Below are 25,258 nucleotides of genomic sequence, written 5' to 3'. Positions count from 1 at the left end.
ATTTATGTGTGGATGATGTAGCAGAAGAAAAGGACCAGGCTAATCCATCAAAAGATGTGACCTAAGCATGCCTTGAGTATCAAAGTGTTAAAAATGAAATTTGTTTTCTTGTTATTTATATTCATGAATTTAATTCTTTTAATTTCAGTATCGAGTATATGGTGGCTATTTTCTGATCATTGGAGTTGTGTTCCTCGCCATGGCAGTGTACACAATTTGCTGTGCATGTATTCGGCAGCCTAAGGCAACTCTCGTTGTAAGATAAGTCCTCATTCTGGACTTGTTTTATTCTTTTAGAAATTTTTATCCTATGCTCTTCTGAGCTTGTGACCCCAAAAAATTATATGTTTAGTATAATGTCTTATAATTATGATACACTACCAGAACAGTTCCGTTTTGGGTGTTAGATTTTTATCCATGTTTATTAATGTAATTCATGAGCAGGCACTGGATTTCTCTTGAGGCAAAAGTCAAAATTCTACCTATTTAAAAACACTTCAAGATTATCTTACTTGAAATGCCATTATGTATTGTACCAACCTTTTGTAACACACTGATATTCTGGATCACTGTAGTCACCTGAGATTCCCAGCAAACAAAATCAAATTTATTTCTCTCTCCAACATTGCAAATACAAAATAACTATGACTCCTGAGATAATTGTCTTTGACTTCATAGAAAGTTGCATTGTTTTAAAAGATATCAAAGAGCTAAATATTAGAATGTATTAATGGCTTTTACAATCAATCAGTCAGTCAATCACCATTGATATGCATTTAGGGCTGTTGCCCAGGTGGCAGATTCCCTAACAGTTCTTCACCTAGTCTATTCTTGAATGATTTTGAAGAAGTTGGAAATTTATCAAACTTCTCCTTTTGATAATTTTACCATTAGTTTATCATAATATTGATTTATAAGTCACCCTTTGAACCATTCATGAATTGATTTTTGATTGATTTTATTTTGAGCAACTTAAGTTAGCCATTAAACATACCAGGTACACCACAGATGCTGATCAGCAGGCGAATGCCACCATGAATATTAAATATTTTAATTTTGTCGAACATTGTTCATTAATTTTTATTTACTGCCATAAGTACTGGCTTGTATTTATTATTACTATTATTATTACTAGAGGACCCATGCTGCTCTGCAGCATTCGTTATATATAGCTCAGTTAACTCGCCCTGATATGCCTGATGATATATGAAGGTAATCCCAAAAATGTCTCCTATTTTTTTATAAATACATAGACCTGTTTATTTCTACAATAGTTTACATCATTTTACAGCTTGAACATTTAGCTATTATTCTACATAATCACCATTTCAGTCGATACATTTTTGTGGACGCTGTGACCGTTTTTGAATGCCCATGTCATACCAGCTCGCCGCCATGCTGTTCAGGAAGTTGTGAACCTCATCTTTCACCTTGTCGTCGGTGCTGGCACCCATCTTGTGCACACCTTCCGGTATTTCAACTTTTCCATTAAAATTCTGTGAGCAGCGCTTCGGAAAACCTCAGGAACCAAAGTGCAGAGATCATCCAGGGTGATCTGCCGATCTTCACACATGGTTTGCTCAACCTTCATAACTGTCTTTACAGAAATTGACGGTCTCCTGCTCCTTTTGTTCGTCATGAATTTCAGTCCGACCGGCTGCAAACTTTCTACATCACTTAGAACATTTTTAACACCCATGCACTTGGCGGTAACATCCAGCGGCAGCTCCATTCTCAACGGCTGTCAAGCCAAGACTGAGTGCGGCGTGCGAATGTTTATATGCGAGCACGGGAAACACTCTTCACAATATTGTGACCAACAGCCACACGAACGGAGTTCTGTATTTATAAAAAATGAGAAGACCTTATTTTTGGGATTACCGTCATAGATGTTGATTTGCATAGGGAACCAATGTCCAATAACGGACCAACTACATTGATATGCCTGTCGTAGTCATATTGTTTTGCCACCCTTTTCAATGGTTTTAAGAACATTTAATAAGAAGCACGTTATGGTATGCCACAGTTCGTAGTCAGAATTCATCCATTCTGATGTCATCAGGTCGTCTGTTATGTAAAAATCTATCTGTATACATGCTTTTTTTATCCTGCTGTTCTTAATGTAAAGCTTGGTATTGTGTCATAGAAGGCAATGATATTTTTAATCACAGTTCTTCTATGTAAAACGGTTGTCTTGTGAGGTCAAGGGTTAGTCTCAAAGGAGCTCTTTTTTTTTTGCTAGGTTATCCTTCGATAGATGTTCCCAGATATTATCTAAGTTGTATGACATGATGGGGTCTGTACGTAGTCCTTTTTCTCTTAGCAGCATGTAAGTTATTAGGAATGCTCTGCCATCTGTTGAATGTATTTGGAAGTTGGGAAAGGTTAGTGAATCAAAGACTATCTTGTAGGGAAACGTATTCTTCTGTGCTCAGAGGAAGTGTATACTTTCTGGCTTGACAGGTATTAATCAAACTTGGCTACATGCAATGACATTACCAAGGATGAAAATCACATATATCAGAATATTAATTAAAGTGTTATTCACTTAGCAACCTGCTAAGAACAGAATGTATTGCAGGTTAGGGTAAGCCTTCGTCTGCAATTATTGGAGTGGTCATTTAATGACTTGATTTTGTGATTACTCAAAGTTAACTGAACTTAGAGACATATCAACATGTTATGATTCACCGGCAGGTAATTCCGGAGAGAATAAAACAAAAATGAAGCAGATTGGTCCAGTAGAACGGACGGATGGGTTTGCCAAAGCTGTTTTTAGTAGACTCTTTTAGTACAAAGATTATTGTTATTATTATTATTTTAATTAATCCATTGCCTTGTTCATGAATTACATCAAAATTATTCTTTGTATTTTTCTTTTAAGGGTAGCTGGTCTTGTCCTTTTAGAGATGAATATCAGTGTTAGTGATGTTTTGTTAATGTTGTTTAGTTATTGTTATGTTTTAAATGTATTTACAAGCAGAGCTTGTTACTTAATTGTACCCTAGTCTATAGTATATCAGGGAATGTCAATTGCAAAAGGACACTGTCCCTCTTTTTAAAAATATAATTTCTCTTGTATTGTGTAGTTCAGATATAGCCTACTATGTGCTAGGTGTATAAATAAAGACATTCTGTGTGGGAAGCTTGTATATCCTGCATTACAGTGTTTCCCAGTGGATCACCTTACGTGCTTGATCAGTGCCCAGTGGTAGAAATACTGTTACTTTCAGCTTAATTTAAATGTGTTACTTGTATTAAAAGTATGAAAGAAAGGAAATATCCAGGCAGATTATCAGACTACTGTAGTAGCCACAAAATTGGATGAATGAGAAAAATATTGTTGTGCCACATGGTTCTCTTGTAACTGACAAGAAATATGTCTGATTGAACCACTGTTGGGAGCACGAGGCACTGTGTTGCCTCATGAGCTTCTAATATTATCTGCTAGATTGTTGCCAAATAATTTACACTACCAGCTTCAGAAAAGAATGCAGATTTCAATAGTTTAATTATCTTTTGGGGGAGAATGTAGGAATTGTCTTAATAAAAATATATTTTTAGTTTCCATGGAAAGTAACCATATAAATATTGGTAACTGAGCATCAATAACCAGATAACAGATGGATCACACATGCTAGTATAAGATACAGCGAGTATTTTCAGTTTCCACAACAAGGTAGAGTACATACATTATCCTCGTTTAGTAGTACTGTCACTGAATTTAACAGTACAGCGACAACAGCTGTTTGGCGTGGGCTGGCTGGCTGGCTTACAATTGAACTATAGGCAGTACACCATAGTCAGAGTTACAACTCCATGCACAAGGGTAAGCGATTCTTGACTCTTTTCAATACAATATATTGTATGTATGTATGTATGTATATGTGTATATACAGTATATTGTATTGAAAAGGTGGACCCTCTTGTCAATTTATTTCTTATAATTGCACTTCAGTACGGAACAAAAATGAAATTTATAGCTTATAATCTTGACCCTATGTCAGTTTGTTGTTCCCTTATCTGGCAACAGCTCATTTTCTGTCATCGGCCTGATTTGGTGGCCACTGCAGTAGAAAAGAAGGAAATAAGGAGGAAGATAAACATACTTTGCCAATGATACAAAAGGATGCACTTTAATAGGGATCTGACTATGAAGGTATGTCGTAATAAGTATTTCTTTATGCCATTCTAATCATTCTATTCTGCTACATATTTTGTGTCTCTGGCTTGGGGAGCCATTCTTCCTATGATGGTTTTCCTTATTGATCCGGTTTGGTTACTTCTGTTATTTATTACAGTTTTAAAAATTTGCAAGTCCTTGCCTCTAATCTTGTTTGCATAAAACTCAATTTTCTTCATTGAAATCAGTTCATTTTTCAACAGAAAGAGAAGATATAAAGTGAAAATTAATTGTATTAAACAAGTATTTTCTTTCATGGGAAAGGATACATTCATAGAACTGCATTTTCTGTTTTCCTGTCCACCATGGATTACCTATTAAATATTAGATGGATATAAGCAATATGCTATATCAGAGAGCAACTTTACACATTTATTATCACTCACTTTCATTCATTCAGCAATCAGCGGGGAAGCTGCACCATTGGTAGATCTCAGATTCAGATTCCTGCCCTGATAACATCTATTCTGAGGGAAAAATTTCCACCCTTGCTTGAGTAAATTACTTGGAATAGTACATATTTCAAGTCCTGGGCTTCTCATCATAACATCACAATTACAGGTTATCAGACAATTTCCACACTAATAAGTCCATAGGACTGATGACTAAAGATTTTCTGGGCATTTTTCACCATCAGAATATTAGCCAGCAGGGTAGGAGAGGTGGTGGTATACAATTTCTAATCACTAAATTGCATGTGAGGAGTCTGGATTCAGTTCCAAACCTCTTTCCAGTATTCATATGGAATGAGGACCCATGTCACAGTTGATGGTGATTCATCCATTAGATCATCATCATCATCCAGCTCTTGGCCGGGTCTGCTTGGAACATAAGCCTCTCCATCTCCTCTTGTCTTCCACCACTTCTCTGTAGTCACTCTTGCCCAGTCCTCTCCTCTTCTCTGTACACACTCTTCCACTCCTTTATCCACCTGTCTCTTGGTCGTTTACCTGTTATCTCCATTTCGTGCATCCTCCTCAGTATCCTTTCCTCTGTCATTCTCTTTGTGTCCATACGATCTAAGTCTAGATGCCTCTATCCTATTCTGTAATGGCTCTTTGTTTACTATATCTCGAACCTTCTCATTTCTCATCTTATCCCATCTTGTCACTCCTATCCTGCTTCTCAGAAATTTCATTTCACTTGCCTGTATACTATTCACGGCTCTCTGCCTCATTACCCAAGTCTCAGCTGCATACGTCAGAATAGGTATATAGTACATCCTGTATATCACCCTTTTGCTTCTCTGAGGGACATCCTTGCTCCAAACCAGGCTTCTGACACTTTTCAGGAATGCTCCTGGATGGGGGATTTTAATCCTTGAGCAGACCTCGTGGTGCTATTTCACAGGAGTAGGCTATGTGCTGGCACTGGGTTTCACCCTCTCCTTTCCTACTATCATGTTATCATCTCATTCATTCCTCTGATGAGGTTGACATCAGAATGAGCATCCGGTCATAAAAACTCGTTACAGAGATTCATTTCACTTCATACCTGACTGTGTAGAAAAACAGGACAAAGGTTGGAGAGACATTCTTTTTTTTTTTTTTAGCATCCCTTAAAATTTACTTTTGTGCACATGTGTCCTTTTACAAATGACAGATATGTTTTTAAAACGTATTTGATTTAGTGTATTTTTCCTGAATGATTCAGATTTGAATGAAATCTGTTTATATTAGTTGGAGACTGTATCTTCTTACACGAGCGAGTGTATAAACTGAAGTTTTTAATATATCATTTGTGAGATGTAATGTAATTACAATAAGCACATGTTATTGTTGAAAAGTAATTAAATGGCATACAGAAAATAATATTTTAGAGCATGCACTAATGGCCAAGGTAAGGTAAAATAATTGACTCTAAATTTCATTAGTTGTGTATTATTTTGCAATACAAGGAAGAAAATATAGCCAAATCTTAATTACATATTTTTCTAGAGACATGAAAATAATATGATGGAACAATGACCTCATAGTTAGAAATGGGACTTATAATGTCTACTTTTTAGGTTATGTATTGTTCTGTACAACTAGGCTTGTAAATATTATTGTGAATAATTATGGAAGGTAATAAAAGGAAATAAAATAAAGATGTAAACTTGATGGTGGTGAAATGTGAGAATGTACTGCATTTATTTTTATTTGTTTATTCATGGTTCATGGTGAGTCATTTTGCACTAATAATATAACAAAATTTAGCCAAGTATTAATAAAATAACAATCAAGATAAAAAATAATAAGTATCAACAGTAAGGTTAACAAACAATAAGAAATAACATGAATAATGATGATATCTGGCGAGGGTCAATTGACAGAAATAGCAAGAGGAGAAGGCACTATTTGGAAAGACTGAAAAAAAAATGGACACTTGGAGAGGAATTCGAAGGAATCTTTTATGTTTGTGTTTGAAGGATGTATAGGGTGTGAAAATGTCAATATCAGGGAGTGAGTTACCAAGAGAAAGATACATCATCCTCAACCTGCAAGTTGGTTTGTATCCCCTACAGATTAACTATCAGCTGTCATAGATAACCTAAGCATCTCTGAAGAGGCATACCAGGAAAGTGAGGTGTAAGCTTGTTTCCCCACTTGATTTCCTCACTAAGCCATAAGGCATCTATTATGTGTCAATCTACCAAATCCAATGAAACATACACACTAACTCCAGAATAGAACTATTCACACCATTAATAACATGGATTTGCTACAGAAGGAAATGCATCACTAATATTTCTGTCACTTTCATTTTGTGAAAGGTAAGAATGAGACTGAGACAGGCAGACAGAGCAGTGAAAGTAAAAAATTTGTTCTAGAATATACCAGAATATTAAGCTGTAAACACACTTCCTAGAAATGAGTAGAGCGCTAAAATGTGGTGACAACAGAAGATACACGCCAACATAGAAAATCACTTGTTGTTGTGGTGATTGATTGATTGATTGATTGATTGATTGATTGATTGATTGATTGATTGATTGATTGATTGATTGATTGATTGATTGATTGATTGATTGATTGATTTGCATCAAGTATAAATGTACAAATGCTTGTTAAATTGGACACTAGATTTCAGCACACTAAATGTGACACGGTGACTTCACTGATGACTAGCCTTAGTGCAGCCAGTTTTGTATGGATTATATTTTGTTACAATATTAAGGGAATAAACTGCCTTTGTGGACCTTTGGTAAAGTGTCAGCCTCTGGATTCCATGATTGCAGGTTCAAACCTAGCAGATGTAGTCAAATTTTGGAAAGAAAGAAAAAATTTCATTTGAAACTCCATGTCGTACAAGGGCATGTTAACATCCTCGACTGATACATTTAGTGTTTACTTGACGGAATTAATTAAAACTCAGCAGTAGGTTGCTCGAGAGTTCCAATTTTTCTGCCATCACCCCCATCATCAAATACTGTACGATGCCAATACCACACACTAGCACTAAAACAGATGACAGCTTCTACCAGCACTCCAAGTAGTCTAGGCAGCAACAGCTTGGCAGTCAAAATAACTATTGCTGCTCATATTATCCAGGTGTCTTTAATTTCTTGTGATGAACTGTAAAGATGGAAAGATATATTCAGTATATTTTTGAAAGGAATATCAGTGGCAGCATGGAAGCATGTCATTTTCACGTTTCCATACCATAAAGAAATGCACATTAGAATAAAAATTATTTCTCATCATCATCATCGTCTTCCTTCCAAGTATCGGGCCAGGTGTCCCGTTACGGTCTTGCATTTTTCTTATTGCAAGACTTGAAAGCAATCGAATGTCCTTCCGACGGGTTGCTAGCCTGAAGGAAGTAAGACCATTGGTGGGGCTGCAACCTCTCAGCTAATGGACTAGCTGAAATTACAGCATTTCCTCCGTAATTGATATGTGTTGTTATAATTTTGTGTTCCAATCTTACGGTTGTGCTGAGTGGGTTCAATTAAGCCAAAGGGCAGATTTGACATTTTATTCACCGAGCTCGATAGCTGCAGTCGCTTAAGTGCGCCCAGTATCCAGTATTCGGGAGATAGTAGGTTCGAACCCCACTATCGGCAGCCCTGAAAATGGTTTTCCGTGGTTTCCCATTTTCACACCAGGCAAATTAATTAAGGCCACGGCCGCTTCCTTCCCACTCCTAGCTATTTCCTGTCCCATCGTCGCCATAAGACCTATCTGTGTCGGTGCGACGTAAAACAACTAACAAAAAAAAATTGACATTTTATTCGAGGAATACAATCCTAAAAACTGAAAGAAAAAAAAAGATTTGTGTAAAACATTTCATGCCATTGGATTTTGGGAATCCAGATTTAACCAGCGAAGAGTAAGAAGCATTTTTATCGTTCCATATCAGTCCACTTAATATCGCATGCAATATTCAATACCAATATGGTATTAGTTCATAGTAATAGGCCATACATATAACAATCGATAGCATAATACTTGAAAGTAGTTCTGATCTAATATTCAGTATACACTAAAATAAGTCACTGTATTGAGGAGTAACACAACACTTGAAAATTCTTATGATCTGTTGGTATACTTCAATAAATATAAATCACTGTTCTATTGTTTCATTGAATTTCACCCAAAGATTCCAGACTGTTAAGACAATATGGGCTCAAACACTACTCTTCTGTCGATCATTATTTCCCATTAGTGGTGATAAAAGCCTTGACATCTCGTACAACTACCGCTTTCCTCAGAGACCATCTTATATTATTTCTAATTTGGTGGTACGATTTTCAACACAGGAATGAAGTTACAGTAAACAGGTGACTTCCTAGCAGGAATGCTGGTCAAGAAAAAGCAACAGCGCCCACATTGCAGCACCAGTCATGCACATGTTAAATGAAGTGAGTGTCCAGTATTGACAGTGTACAGTATTTATTATTATTTTAATGGAATACTTTCATCTCATATACCACACCCGGGAAACTGGAGATGGTTTAGGATGATGATGATGACTTTCATCTCTGAACAAACTGCACACAGTGCATAGTAGAAGCTGAAGGGTTCTAATGGAAGATGTTTTATTGTGGGAATGAATTTTCCTTATAAAACCTTGCAATAGTAAACATTGTTGAGTTTTGATATTTACAGGTAATGAAGTTGCAGCTTGGGATCAGGTGCTTAGGTATGATCACTCATTGATACTTGGTATAAACTTAGTCCTGATCCACTGTTTATTGCTGGTGAATATCTATGTACATTATAACAGAGACCATCATATCTGTGGCAGATCTGAATAGTTCATCGCCATGACACAGGTGGTGGTGATTATTGTTTTAAGAGGAAGTACAACTAGGCAACCATCCTCTATATAGCACTAATCAGAGGGAAAAAATGGAAGGGACCCAACACTTCGAAAAATGAAGATATCGGCCAAAGGAAGACAAAGGCCACGAAGGGTGTGAAAATGAGACTCCCTAGCCCTCACAACCTAATAGTGTCGGGGTTGGAAAAGAACAAGAGTTGACCAAGAGACGTCGGATAGGATAGATGAAAGTGAAGGGCCTGGCACAAGTAAATGGAAGCAATGCCAGGACTCGGCTAAGGGCCCTGTGGTCACCAACCCACACTCCAAAGTTCAGAGCTCCTGGAGCCCCTTTTAGTCACCTCTTACGACAGGCAGGGTATACCGTGGGTGTTATTCTACCGCCCCCACCCACAGGGGGACACCATGACACATGCAAGCATATTCTAAAGTTATTTTCAAAACTGGTGAAGTAGAAGTTTTATACCGGAATACAAAGACTGGCTTGATATATATTTGTTTCCTCATTTAGATTGGCCATTAGTTAGTTGTTGTTGAATAGAAATAGTTTATCTTACAACACTGTATTTATGACCGGCAGCTGTGTTATTTGTATCGTACAGTATTAGAGTACCTGAGTATAAAAATCATAATGTGCTCACTTCATACATGGAATTCTTCAGGAATTAGAATGTGTGTGTGAGAATATTTTAGTAATGCTTTAATATTAGATAGAAATAACGATTGATAAAGGTATATATTTTCTAGATTTTTATGTGTACCTGTGAAATTGAAATATGTTTACCCAAAGCTGAATTCAGGCTACAAAGCCACAATTTAAAAGTGTAAATATAAATTAAGGATTCAATAGACTAGAGAGAAAGAAATGCACGTATTAGAGAGTTATCTTGTATTTTTTCAGCCATCACCAGCTCCTGAGGATGAAACAGTTTATCTCATCGGATCAGGTGCAGATATTTGGCCTTGATTGGTTTGGTGTTGGTCAAAGTCAGCAGATCTTGGAATGGCATGAAAATCTGTTACTGGTTCAATTTTTCATGGCAGCACATAAAAGGATCCTCGTTAGGAAGCTAATAAATAATAATTTTGGATGTTGTTGCTAGCCTTGTACGGCAGACCCTTCAACGAGGGTGGGTGGAATCTGCCATGTATAGGAAACTGTTTGTTAGTATGGTAGTGGTGGTGGTGGTGGTGGATAGTGTTGTGTGTGGTATGTGAGTTACAGGAATGTTGGGGAGGACACAATCACTCAGTCCCCGATCCAAGACAATTCACCGTTTATAGTGAAAATCCTGTGACCCAGCCAGGAATCAAACCCGGTACACCAAGGACCGAAGGCCAGGATGCTAACCACCTAGCTGTGTACCTGGACAGGAAGCTAATAACCTCAGATGTTTAAACCGTTTGAAGTGAATCATCAAGCTATCAAAATTCTGAATACTTTTGTATTGACCATTAGCAAAATTAATCTCTGCAGATGGGCAATATCTGGAGTTCTTAATGTTACTGGTAGTTGGAATCCAAATAATGTTGAAATTGATCCATGAGAGCCTTAAAAATGTAATGATGATGATGATGATGCATGCCTTTTCCAGTAACTGAGTAAGGTATTAATTTGTTCTGTGGATTAATATATTTTATTTTCTTATTTTGTATGTATGCAGGATTTATAAGCTCTTGGAAAGGAAACTGTACTTCAGAAACTAAGTGTATAGTGTTAAAATATGTATTGGGAATAAGAGGAAAAAAGAACATATCTTTCAAGATATTTATCATTTTATCTTATTTATAACTATCATTATCCCGCTGCAGAATATTCTCTTCCAAGTCTGTTGTACTAATTGATAATGGCCAAGTATTTATTATTTCCTTTTTGTGTTTGTATGAGAATGATCTAGCCATAATATCTGAACCTGGTTCTAGTTAATTGCTACTTCTTTCACTGTTATTTTCTTCTCTTTTAAATCTGTCATACTTTATACCTACAATAGTTTGTTTCGAATTTTTGTTTTTAAACAGATATTGTATACCGTATCGTGCTACATCAGATATATCCAATAAATCTTGTACATAAAATATGTCCAGAAACAAACTTTAAGAAAATATTTTTGTGTGGAATGAACTTTGTTTCCTTTTGTGACATCTGATCTTTCCAGTGTTTTAGCATAACTTGAGTTTAAGATTAACAAAGATGTATTATCAAATACAGTAGAGACAATACACGACACATCTGGATTTAGCCTTGTTAAAATGGGAGACAATTCACAAGTGGCGCTTCTAGTGCTGTGACCTGGAAATTCGCGCTAAGTTCAAATATCAATGGAAATGTATATACGGAAATAGATAAATAAATTACGTCTAGAAATAAAGTGTTACTAAAATATTAACTTCAAAGTTGCTAAAGCAATTCTGGATTAATGAATGAAGAATTATTTAACAGGTTATTATTTAAAGACTGAAATTAGACATATAACCAAGATGTGAAATGGACTGCTGTGAAAGGGCTTGTTCTTTCATTTATGCATTACTTTTTTGGCTTTAGCATACCTGCCTGAACTTTCACAGCTAGATTTGCCTTTTTTCTCATTTAAAAGCATTGTACCATCACATTAGGACACTTGTCAATAAAAATCTCGGCACATTCCTTACACACATGATTCAATGAATTTACATTTAAGAGCGGGACAATTTTCTTTTTAACTTGAACAGACAACAACTAGAAAATCTATTAATTTAACCACAAAAACATCCAAAATTTCCCTATAAGCAACACTTGCCATTACATTAGGGTAAAGCAAATTTGCATCATCATATTGTTTCAACAAAATATGTACATTTCTTAAATCACCCATATTTTCTTCAGTGCTTGACAATGCATTACGGCATTCCAAATGGGGTAACTTGGAACACAACCAGCCACACACATATGCATATACATTTTCCTGAATTAAATCAAAACCCACAGATAACACCTACAACACCACTTCACTTCGGTATTGAAGGTTAACTGCTGCACTAATACAATAAAATAAGCTTATTATATTTTAAGCCTGTTAAAATATGGGTCGCGCAGCTCAGAAGTTTAGGAAGTACTATAAAAATTTCTTTGTAACCGGAAGAATAAAATTATATGCAAACACAGTATTTACTTACATTTTCTTGTCACGAGGGAAACGTAAGAAAGACCGTGAATCCCTCTGCATTTCATAGTTATTGCAGCCAGACGCAGCATATATCTTTCCACTCGTATTGACAGGAGATATAAAGGTATGACACTCGCTACTATTTACTTATGTCAACTTAATGCAAACACGTAAATAATGCCAAAAACTTTACAAACAAATACACGTGCTCTTATGACAGAATCAGTAACTTCAGGTCACTCCGCTAGACAGAGCTCTAATCACTGTCCCTCGATATCTCGCAGAGTGTCACGTATTTTTTCTACTTTTAATTGCTTATATGAAACAGTTTGCTGGGATGGTATTAGAGTTTATCAAGGAATGATGCAAAAATGTATTACAAAGTGCAATATGTTATGTAATGTTTGTATGGAAGTTCTTTTAAGCCAGTCTCAATTCACTAGCTGCTAGTACTACTGGTTGCTTTTTTGGTGATCAAGAATTTGATCTCTGCCTTGTATCTTGATTTAAGATTAGCTAGAAGTCTCGAACCCAGCATTTGGAAGACTCCATTACCTAAAACATGTTGTTCCTAGTCAAAAAGTAAAGATGATTGGCTGAGAAACCACAATGATAATTTTTATTTATACTTAACTGTCTAGTGATAATATATTCATAATTAGACAGACACAATATGAAGAATACAATTCAAAATATGAAATACAAATTTCAGTATCCATCCTCGCAGACATGCAGGTTGCCCATAGCCATCAGCTCGAAAGACCAGCAACGGCTTTCTAGAGGCCATACATTGTTGTTGTTGTTGTTATTATTATACTTTCTTCTTCTGTCATTCTTATCCATGTAGTTCCCATGTCAGGCAGTGGATCATTTACCTCTATCCACTTTTCACATCTCCCTGGAGAATCTAAAAATTTGACCATATTAGTGGTCTATATTGGTTCAGAACAAAAAAAAATCTTCCAGTAAGAGTTAAAAGTCACAATCCTATTACATTGGTTACCACAGCTGATTTGCATTCACAGTCTCAGAAAAATAAGTGTTCAGTGTTATCTGATTGGACCATTTTATTCATTTAAGACCTCTGGAGATGAAAAAACTAGACATTATAGAATAGCTATATTTCAATTGTTTAAAGAAATGTTAAGATGATAATTGAACATTTATGTTAATCAAGTCATTGAAATTGTGAAATACTAATGCTGAAGAAGAGAATGATGTGTTCTCAAAACATGTATGAGTAATTAACATATATTGAATTGTTTTTTGATTAGTATTGACAAGGCAGATTCTTTATCTCCTGTTTATTCAGTGCAGTGAGTTTTCCTCTGGAGATACAAGGGATGCGCATCACTTCTCGAGTACTCCTTAGCTCTTTGTCGTCATCCAATTTGATGCCTCATATAGGCTAGTTTGATGGTGGGCTCGCCACACCCAAAGGCATTTTATACCTAATTGTCAAGTTTCCATGAGACTGCTCCTAACCTGTAGAACAGATGCCATTTTGCAGTCACCCCAACGTAAAGAACAAACAACGCCTACTGGATTTCAGTGGCATTTCTTTGACTAAGAAACCAGCACCAAACTAAAAGGACTCCTCCACCTGAAGCTGTTGGCCCCTTTAGAGAGTCAGGCTATTTACCGCCGCCCAACGCTCGTTGTCATGTCGATTGCTGTATGGTCTATTCCATCCCGTAGTAACCCTAGCCAAATAATAAAAATATTATATTTGTTCCTAAACCTTTTAGACAAGGTTTACATAATTATTCACAAAATAAGCCTTTTCAGATTAAATTTTGCCTATATTTAATAATACTATACCATGTTAAATAAGTTACAATAAACAACCATAATTGTATGGTCTCTCAGCATCATGCAGCACTTAAACAGAGACAATAAAATAAAATCACTGGTTGCTTTAGCTGTACTTCAGGTCACCATGCATCACAAAACAACAAACAAATGTCACATCTCATTCTGACACTCTGTGCCTCTGGTTGCTTTGTAGTGGACAGCATGGGTACTGTGGGCCACTTGGAGGCGGTAAAAAGAGAAAGTCTACCAGAATGCTGTTGGAAGAGTGGCTTGGGTTTTTCAGACGTGTTTCCTGAAAAACTGTCTCGATGCAATATCTACAAAGCCTGGTTCACTGCTAATGGAAATATTAATGGAAGAAGAAGAAGAAAATCATGTGAAATGTGAAATAAGATCACTTTGCATGACTACAAAAATTCATAATACCAATATAGTCAGTCCGTTATTGGACATTATAAATTTTCCAGCTAACTCGTTCCTGGTTGCCAGCGTTTCGCCCCAGTGTGCTAAGTTGGGTTCATCAGTCTGTAAATAGCACACCTACCAAGGTGCATGACTAGTGCATAGCATGGAGGCCACTGCGTAGGGCCCTATGGGAATCAGTATCTATGTCATCTGATGGCCAGGCAGGCATCAATTTTTGAAATTGAGACAAAGTCTCTCATAGTGCATTGGCACTGCCGGTGACTCCAAGTAGCCTATGAAGTGGCCTCCAAGGTATGCACTACCCATGCATCTTCGTAGGTGTGCTATTTACCAACTGATGAGCCCAACTTAGCACACTGGGGTGAAACGCTGGCAACTAGGAATGAGTTAGCTGGAAAATTTATAATGTCTATTAACGGACCAACTATATTGGTATTATAAATTTACTCATTAGAGACAAATATTTCAGGTTCCCTATGGGAATCAACATCTATATCATACAAAAATTCAATCAAAATATTATGAAATATGAAATGTTTTTACCCGAATTGAATTCTGTGCACTGAAAAACTTAAAATTGCCAGGCTGAGTGGCTCAGACAGTTGAGACACTGGCTTTCTGACACCAACTTGGCAGGTTCGATCCTGGCTCAGTCCGGTGGTATTTGATGGTGCTCAAATACGTCAACCTCATGGTCGATAGATTTACTGACACATAAAAGAACTCCTGCGGGGCTAAATTTTGGCACATCAGTGTCTCCAAAAAAATTGGTAAAAGTAGTTAGTGGGATGTAAAGCAAATAACATTATTATTATTAAACTTAATATTCTTTGTTCCCATAATGATAGGGTGTTAAATTTCATACTTTGCTTGTCTCTCTTTATAATTAAATAAATTTCAGATATGTGAGAAAATTGTAGATAAATAGGACTTTTCATTTGGATGTAAAATTGACTTGATTATCAGTAGGCAGATCTGTTTTTACATGTGAAATGAGTTTGGTTCTTTAAACGAGAATACCTGTTTACTTTATACGTAAATGTGTTTTATGTATTCATAGAATGTATAGTGGTGCTAAAACAGTTAAGTGTCTTATAAGTTGTGTGAATTACAAATTGTGAGAAAGGCTCTTTGTTGTTGAATAACTGGGAATAGAACAATAACTTGAATTTTGTTGCATCATAATTCAGATACTCAGCTTGTCTAGATATGTAGTTTTGGATTTAATCCTGTGGAGTCCTGTGTAATATTCACTGTTCCATCTATTTTAGCATAGAAGAGAAACAGATATTTTTTGACATCATTTATGTATTCAGGGCTAGTGTGTAGTATCCTGAGTTGTTAATACTTTCAGTGTAGTTATGTTTAAAATTTGAATAATTGCAAATTACTATTTTTTTTTTTTTTTTTTTTATAATTTCTGTTGGATTTATCAGATTACTGTATGAGAATTGGAAAATTCATTATATTAATAAAGTTATTCAAAACAATATGTAAATCATTCAAATGTGAATGTTGTCTGGCTCCTTGACTAAATGGTCAGCATAACAGCCGCCGATTCCCGACTGGGTTGAAGATTTTTATCCGCATCTGATTAATTCCTCTGCCATAGGATGTGAGTGTTTGTATTCATCTTAATATTACTTATTAAGCTATAAATTTCATTTTTTGTTCTGTATTGAAGTGCTATTATATGAATAAATTGACCTTTTCAATACAATATATCAAGTAAATGATATTACATAAGTCTTGGGACTAGTTTCAGCCACTTAGTGGCCATCTTCAGACAAATAAAAATTAAACAAATCATGTGATAACTAAAACATATGTATACCAGACAAAGAAAATGTTTTAGGAATAATAATAACATTAAACTACTGTGTATATAATAATAATAATAATAATAATTAGGGTTATGATCTTCTTGTCACAATATGATGTTTTAAAGTTGATTTAGGACCTCAGGCAAAGAAGTAAATCTGGAAATGATAAGCAGAATTAGGAATGAATAAATATACAGAAATGAAATTTAAAAGGAGAAAAATTATTTATGAGACTCGCCTCTAATATCTGATGTGGAACAAGCACTGACTTGCTGGAGGAAGCAGGCAGGCCATGTAAACAAAGGAGTGGATAGGGAACAAGCACTGACTTGCTGTAGCAAGCAGGCAATGTGAAGAAAGGAGTAGATAGGGAGATATCATTTACTGGATGTATTGTATTGAAAAGGTGGACCCTCTTGTCAATTTATTCTCATACGGTAATTAATATTACTTGTCTGATCAGTCATTATTGCTAGTGAGTGGCATTCGTCGACATCTATAGTACAGGCTCTGGAGCAGCTTGTGAAGGAAAGGAGTTAGCTTGTACCACTACATACTCACCTAAGCATTACTAATGATAATCAGCAGTCTGGGAATGCAGAATACAAATTGCATGCTGTTATGCTACTGATCCAACATTACAATCTATTTCAATTTGCAAAGTCATGCAGACAAAAGCTATAGTAATCCATTAACATTCAACATCTGAAGTAGAACATGCAATATTAAAATCTTCATCTGCTATATCGATTGACTCATTAACCGTGTCTTGTCAGTCTACTTCCAAAGATGCTTGTTGCCTCACCAACAATGTTAGTTTCCTCATCACTTTGGTGACTGCTTTCCAAATTGACATCAGTCACAATCCTACCAAGTTCCTGCTCCATTAGTGTGCGTCACAGTGCCAGTAGAATTTCTTTCCATATACAAGAACCTCATTTATCCAGATTAAGTGGGACCGGAACTGATCTGGATTATCGAAAATCCGGATAATCCGAAAAACTAAAAAACAAATACAGTACATGTTATATGATCTATTAACATAAGTTGTACAGTAATACCTGTTTTCATTTGTACAAAAAAATATAACAACACTTTTCATACATTTATGACTGTTTTATGCACTAAAATAATGTGCGAGTTTTTTCTGTTTTACATTTGTATAGCATTTGTGCGCAGCATGATCACAAAGGTGTTTTACTAACAACAGTTCTTCCGCCATGGTTTCAGTCAAGGATTCTAAATAGGCCATCAATTTGTCCAGCTGCATTGTTGCCTCTCCATGAGTCATTGTTTCTTCTGAAGGAGCGCCGGTTTCATTTTTGAATTCACCATCAGTGAATTAGTAGTGCGTTGCATACAGAAAAGCGTTGGTTTGTTTTCCCATTCTCAATTCCAGGTGAATGCCGGGATGGTACCTTTGATAGTCCGTGGCCGAATTACTTCCAATTCTTGTCCTTAACCATCCTTGGTGGAAAAGACATTCAGGAAGACTCGATGCCATAAAAGAAATACTGTACAATTAAAAATAAATTTTTATTATTTTCGATCCGGATAAACCGGAGATCCGGATTAGTGAGGGCTGGATAAACGAGGTTCTTGTGCACTTCATAATACTCCAAGAAAGTTAGATGTACAACACTTTCATGAAAATCATCAAATTCTGTCTTCCTTGCTTGTGGTTCATGATTAGTCAGAGTTAGGATTTGACTTCCATCCTTATCCGGTTTTGCACATTGCCTTGCAGGGTTATACACGGTCTTCTCACTTTTAGAAACAACATTAGCAGTTCTTTTCACAGCTTTGAAGACTTAAAAACATTGATATTCCAGCTCTGTGAACAGATCACTTCATATGATTTCTTTGGAGGTAGTTCTATAAAGAACTACAGTTCTGTTAACCAGCATAGAAGTAACTCATAAAATAAACAGACAACTGATCTCTAACTGCAGTTCATTGCACTAGAACAACAGCAATACTATTATTGTAGTGTTGCCTTCGAGACTACGTGCACACAGTAAATAATAAATAAACTAGAAAAATAAAATAATAATACTGAACCCGAAAAATAATAAAAATACCAAAATACGAATTGACAATAATAATATTGACACTCAAAGAGTGGCTATCAGTGAAGAGAATAAGGAAATAGTAAATAATATTGACAATTATATAAATAGGGAAATCATAAAATGATACCGCGGCAGTGATTTCATGTCAAAGCTTGGAAACGTGACGGTAGCTATCATTACGCTTAGGAACTTATAGGCCTAATAATGACAACTGATGAAGGATTGTGCAAGGTGCGGATCCCTATGAAGTCCATGGGAAGGTATGACGTTATGGGGGAGAAAAGGTTTACAAGATTCACCCTCTACCACAACTACATTAAAAATAACAAATGAAAGATTACAAGATACAAAGTTAAATTACAGAGCAGCTGTTATTTATCACATTTGACAAACGGATACAATTACGAATCCAAAAACACAAATGAATGGATTATTGATTTTAAAAAACACAGGTGAAACTTGAAATTACAAATGAGGGGAATCTAGGGTAAACTCAAATGCGTTAAATTTAAAACTTTGAAAATGACATAAAGCAAGAACATAACCGAAACACAAAGGAATTAAATTAATAAAACGGAATCAGAAAACATTGAGAATAACATGATAGTAGCACTTACCAGGGAAAACTGGAATTCCTGAGCACAACTGCACTTGAGGACGGTCAGATGGAATAGACGCGGCCTAATCGCATCCCGCACGCGAAGCGGCCTAAGGCCGGAAATTGGCAAATCACAATCCACCAAAAGGACTCTGTTCCACTAGATTCCCGTTCGCCAATACAATTGCATGACCATATATGGTCATTTCCTGGCCTACTGATGCGAGAGGAATTACATCACCTGTTTCAACATCGGTAACCACTCGTGCGGTATAGGATGCCTCGATTTAAAGAACCCTTTAAATTTTTGAATCACATTACAATTTTGACATACAGTATTACAAAAAATAATTTTCATATAATTCTTCAAGAAATTCTTCAAGTTAAAACATCCCAAGCAGTGGCGTATACTGAGGGCTACCAAGGCTATCAGTGAAGTCCAAACCTGAAATGCGAGTGATGGAAATCTAAAGCACGTTATATTGTAAGCATCTGACACATTGTTCCATTTGCAAACCTTGAAAGCAATGAGAAAACACGTCGCAAGGCTTCGGAGACTGATATTGCAGCCCAGACTCTCGCCCCTTCCCATCGACTCGCCTCACGCGGCTTGCTGTTGTCTGCCTACTGGCGCGGGGACCGGCAGAGGGTAGCTGTACTAGGCTTCAGTCCGTCAGATTGCCACTGCTATCACCATGCGTTACTCATCGTATATACTTCCTCACCTCATCCTTCTGTCTTATATATATAGATAACGGAGTGCTGGTATTTCACTCCCGTTTACTTCTACATCCTTGTAGGAAGACACTGCAGGGCTGCTGTTATAGGAGTAATATAGTTTTCTTTTTTTGGTAGATCTGCTAAAATGAAACGCAATCTTTCAGGTTTAGTGTTTCTTTTGTTGGTTGGAATCGAACCCGTGATCATAGGTTGGACACCACCACTGATCTTCCGAGGAAGATAATTAACCATTGAACGATGGGTACGACCGCTGTAAAATTCAACATTGTTATTTAACGATTATGATGATAATAATAATAATGGTGCATGGCATCTACATAGGCTTGGTGGTGACCTAATAAGGATAAAGTGAATGGCGAAGACGTCATAAACACCCAGTTCCCAAGCCAGGGGAATTAACAGTATGAGGGGGTTGATTCTGAAAATTGAACCGGGGCCATCAGACCAAAGGCAAGCATTCTATCCATTTAGCCTCAAAGCTGGACTTCAATTTGCTAAACCTTAGGCTACCAACTCGATTGATCAGTGTTGAGTATTGGCGGTGGCAGAGACCAGGGCAGTAGCTTGTGAAGCAGCCTTGACAACACAGTGGGCAGCTCCGTTGGCTGTTGGATGCAGCTCAAAATGCTTAAGGCTTGATGTTCCCTAAACCAACTATCGCAAAGGGGTAGCCTAAGTCTAGTGGTAGCCCACGTCTTGATACCAGCATACGCCACTGGTCCCAAGTGTCTTTGCTAGCTGACATTAATTTAAATGATCAATTACATAAAATTTACATACATCGGGCGAGTTGGCCATGCGTGTAGAGGCGCGCGGCTGTGAGCTTGCATCTGGGAGATAGTAGGTTCGAATCCCACTATCGGCAGCCCTGAAGATGGTTATCCGTGGTTTTCCATTTTCACGCTAGGCAAATGCTGGGGCTGTGCCTTAATTAAGGCCACGGCCGCTTCCTTCCAACTCCTAGGCCTTTCCTATCCCATCGTCGCCATAAGACCTATCTGTGTCGGTGCGACGTAAAGCCCCTAGCACAAAAAAATTAACATACAAAAAAAAAAACTTCAAAATACTTTTGCATCTTGCAATGTTCATACTGTTCAACATATCTTGCTGTCCTAAATTACATTTTTTTTTAAATAATTACAAACATTTAAGTTAATATTTCTTGCAGTAAAAACGATTCCAGCAGAGTCCAGAGTTCTTATTTCATTTCTCACAATACAAAATATTACAAGCAAAAATGAAATCCTTCAGATACATTAAATTTGAAAAAACTTTAAAATTGTATTTCCAGTTCTCCGTCCCACCACATATTACAATTATTATTATTATTATTATTATTATTATTATTATTATTATTATTATTATTATTAATAAGAATGCGCACAATGTGCAAAATACAAAATCTAGATTACAATACTCTAGTCCTAGTTTTGTTATTGATAGGCCTGTTTGTCTTTAACTGTAGACATTTGCATATCACCTTTCACGGTGTTCATTGCACAGTTCAGAACTTCTGATGAAACCATGTGTTTCATATTGCATTATTACGTGTCGAAGCTCGTAATTTGCTTATTATCAATCATCCGTCATTATAGCGTCTGTTAAACAAAAGTCATTCCAGAAAAAGCTGCGTTTTTCTATGAAAATTTGGAATGCATTCTCGTAGGCCTTAGTGTTTGGCAGGTGTATCTGCATTCTGATGTCTTCTATGAAGAAAGATTCTTTTAGTAAGACATAGGTAAGTCTTGATGGTTCTGTCATCCCAATACCCAGAATTCGTTTCCTTTTGTAATGTCTGCTGTCATGACTTTGAACAGTAATGGGCTAATTAGATCTCGTTGTAGAACACCATTATTTTGAATTAAATTCTTGGATAAGGTGATATAATCAGATAATTGGATGAAATTTACTAGTGTTTTACGAAGATCTGACTGTATCACCCACATTGAGGTAATAGATTGCATCACTCTTTTTATTTTGCTGCCACATCAATCACTTGTAAGATGTCTAATACACACTGCCAACTATGGGATATGGGGCAAGAAATTGATGGAAAATGTCAGACGTGTGAGTGAATGAACAGTAAGGAAGAGATTACAAGAAGCCTATCTTTCATCCAGGAAACTTGCATGTGAACCCCTACTCGAACGACAACACAGAGAAGCGCATCTTTGTTTCGTGAGGTAGCATCTGGGATGGACCTGGAATCGGTGGGTCTCTGCTCTTTTCACTGATGATTCACTTTAATCTCAGATCTCCTGGTGAAGAGAAAGAGCGTGGAGAAGTTTGGAGAGAAGTACAGCGCCATTCCTTTCCCCTCGAGGACTCCGTTTTGAGGCAGCGCAGTGATGGTATGGGGAGTATCAACAATGTGGCCCACACTGAGTTGGTGTTCATCACTCACAAGACCCTCAATGCCCAAAGGTACATCAAAGAGATCCTGATGGACCATGGTGCACCTTCCAATGGCCAGAATTTCATGCTGATGCATAATAATGCACCCCAACCTGCATTCTGCTTGCTGCATTGTGCAGTATCTGCGGGAACCCTCGACTGTCCAGCACATAATCCTGTAATAAAACTCTTTGAACATGTATGGCATATGCTTGAAGGGAAAATCAGACTGTGTCAACATCACCTTGACACAGTTGAGATCACCAACAATTTGTGAACATTATGCCTCAGTGTTTACAGTGGAAAGACACATTTGTCCTCATGAAGTGCGACTTAAACGTCAAATTTGTTTTGTTTGCCATATATTCAGTAAAAATTGAAAAAAATCAACTGGAAACAAACTTCAAAATTTAAGGAAAATTGTAAGTTAATGCATGTTGTAAAACATGTTTTGGTATGTTCTGTAGTCAGACATTTCAGACATTTAGCTTTGGCAAAATGTAAATGAATATTGGAAAACCTGTGCATTTCAGTGGAATATTTTACATAAGAAAGTAAAGTGTTCCTCCATTTTTTTTTTTTTTTTTTTTTTTTTTGCCAGTCAGTGTAGTTAAAACTAATCCCCGTTTCAACCATAATCACCATGATGTAACAGTGAAAATTTTATAACTGACCTCTTATACATGTATTATGATTATCTTGTTTTTAACTGTTCATTGTTATCTCTAGTGAATAAATCTACTTTTACTCTGGCTTAATTCTACACTTGTAATCATTAATTCTGTGTTCAGAAATTGAGTTCTTTAATACCCCTGTAAAACCTTCACTTGTTGCAAGTGGTTCAGTTCTTATCATGTAGCTTGCTGAGTGGCTCAGATGGTTAAGGTGCTGGCCTTCTGACCCCCCGACTTGGCAGGTTCGATCCTGTCTCAGTCAGTGGTATTGGAATGTGCTCAAATACTTCGATGGTAGATGTACTGGCATGAAAAAGACCTCCTGCAGGAAAAAATTCTGACCTCAGCAATCTCCAAAACCATAAAAGTAGTTACTGGGATGTAAAGCAAATATTATTATTATTATTATTATTATTATTATTATTATTATTATTATTATTATTATTATTATTTTTTTTTTTTTTTAAATTTTTTTTTTTTTTACATCCAGAAAGGGTGAAACAGTATCAGGCTGACAAAAAGAAGAAAACCTCCATAAACCTGACTAAGTAGTCCTATGTTGGCTAAAAAATTAAAATAAATAAAGAATAATAATTATTATTATATTGACGGATGGTCTAGAAGCAGCAACACTTATTGGATCAACAAAGAGTTGTCTTCAAGCAACAGAAATGAAGTCTTGTCTACAAAAACAAAAAGGGATAAAATAAGAAATTTGGATATCCACCAGCAGCTTGGATTGGAAAAAACCTTGCTGGAGAGCCTTGAAGTGAAGAAATTGCAATGGTATGGTCACATGAAAAGAATGGATCCCCATAGGACTCCTCGAGCATACTCTGACCGCAGTGTTGCTGGAAAGAGACCAAGAGGAAGACCTCATGATGTTTGAGAGAAGAGGATTTTCAAGGACCTTGACATCACAGATGGTGCGCAGCTGTGAGCTTGCATCCTGGGGATAGTGGGTTTGAATCCCTGAAGATGGTTTTCCTTGATTTCCCATTTTCACATCAGACAAATGCTAGGGTTGTACCTCAACTAAGGCCGCTTCCTTCCCACTCCTAGCCCTTTCCTATTCCATCGTCGCCATAAGACCTATCTGTGTCGGTGCGACATAAAAGCCACTAGCAAAAAAAAAATCACAGATGTAATCTGGCATCGCATAAGTTATATGAATATCTGTGGATGGAAAGGAAGAACTGGAGGAGGCTCGTACACAACCGCACCCGGCTTGCTGGAGTGAAGAAATTATGATGATCATGATTATTATTTACAGTATTCTCTGTAGACTGACCAACATTAATTGGTAGCATTAAGGGAAAGGGTGAAACACAGTGTGAGCACATAGCCTGCCCCATTCAAATAACGCCAAGTGGTTTACTCATTGCTTAACGCCCCTGGACAAGTAACCATCAACAGTGTTATGTCCCCCCACTCCGTATGAACACTGTGGAAAACACTACAACACAGTTATAAAACCGGAAGAGACATATGCAGCAGAAATACTTTTTCACCTTAATAAACAATCAAAGACTGACAGACTTCAGAAAATTGAGAGGAGGATTGGGAGGCCCTGCATCAACAAAAAATACCAGAAAGACGGACTGTGGCGGATAATGCCTAACAAAGTCATGTACATAGAGCTAGAACCCATTACACATACTATTCGTAAGAGGAGACTGGGATTCTTTGGTCATGTCATGAGTATGCAGGATTCGAGAGTTCTGAAACAACTAGTACAACAGAATCTTGTCTCAAAAATTACTACAGCAGGATGTAAATGGATCAGAGAAGAAAGGATCTGAAGGAAATAGGCCTTAAAACAGAAGACACCTTAAATAAGATAAAATTGAATACAAAACCCAAAAATACAAACCCCCGCTTTACCCTTACGCGAAACAAACCAACAACACGTATATTTTCAACCGAGGAAAGGGCATGAAGATCGGAGCGTCTGAAGAAGTACTGGGAGGACCGCAAAGCCTGAACAATCCCTTCAGAGAGACCTGAGCGATGGATTGACTAAAGTAATCCTATGCGGTCATAAAACAAAAAGAAGAAGACTGTAGAGAGGTCTGGAATTGAACTGAGATAATTGTATACCATCATATCTTCCACTCCGCC

The 25,258-nt window shown here is 36.8% G+C and overlaps 1 protein-coding gene across 3 annotated transcripts in view; it reads left to right on the top strand.

The window, feature by feature from the left end:
• LOC136880956 (thiamine transporter 1) overlaps positions 1–6,894 on the top strand; it is an 84,376-nt gene extending 77,482 nt beyond the window's left edge. For 2 of the 3 annotated variants that reach the window (XM_067153504.2, XM_067153505.2), the window contains exon 9: positions 149–6,894. In XM_067153504.2, the coding sequence (XP_067009605.2) occupies positions 149–265 (117 nt within the window). In that variant the 3' untranslated portion in view covers positions 266–6,894. The remainder of the gene's footprint in view (positions 1–148) is intronic. The other variant, XR_011018694.1, reaches the window with a different exon arrangement.
• Positions 6,895–25,258: the final 18,364 nt, after the last annotated feature.

Source organism: Anabrus simplex, chromosome 9 (assembly GCF_040414725.1).
Source record: "Anabrus simplex isolate iqAnaSimp1 chromosome 9, ASM4041472v1, whole genome shotgun sequence".
Taxonomy (NCBI): domain Eukaryota; kingdom Metazoa; phylum Arthropoda; class Insecta; order Orthoptera; family Tettigoniidae; genus Anabrus; species Anabrus simplex.
This window is presented reverse-complemented; position numbering and strand designations above follow the sequence as displayed.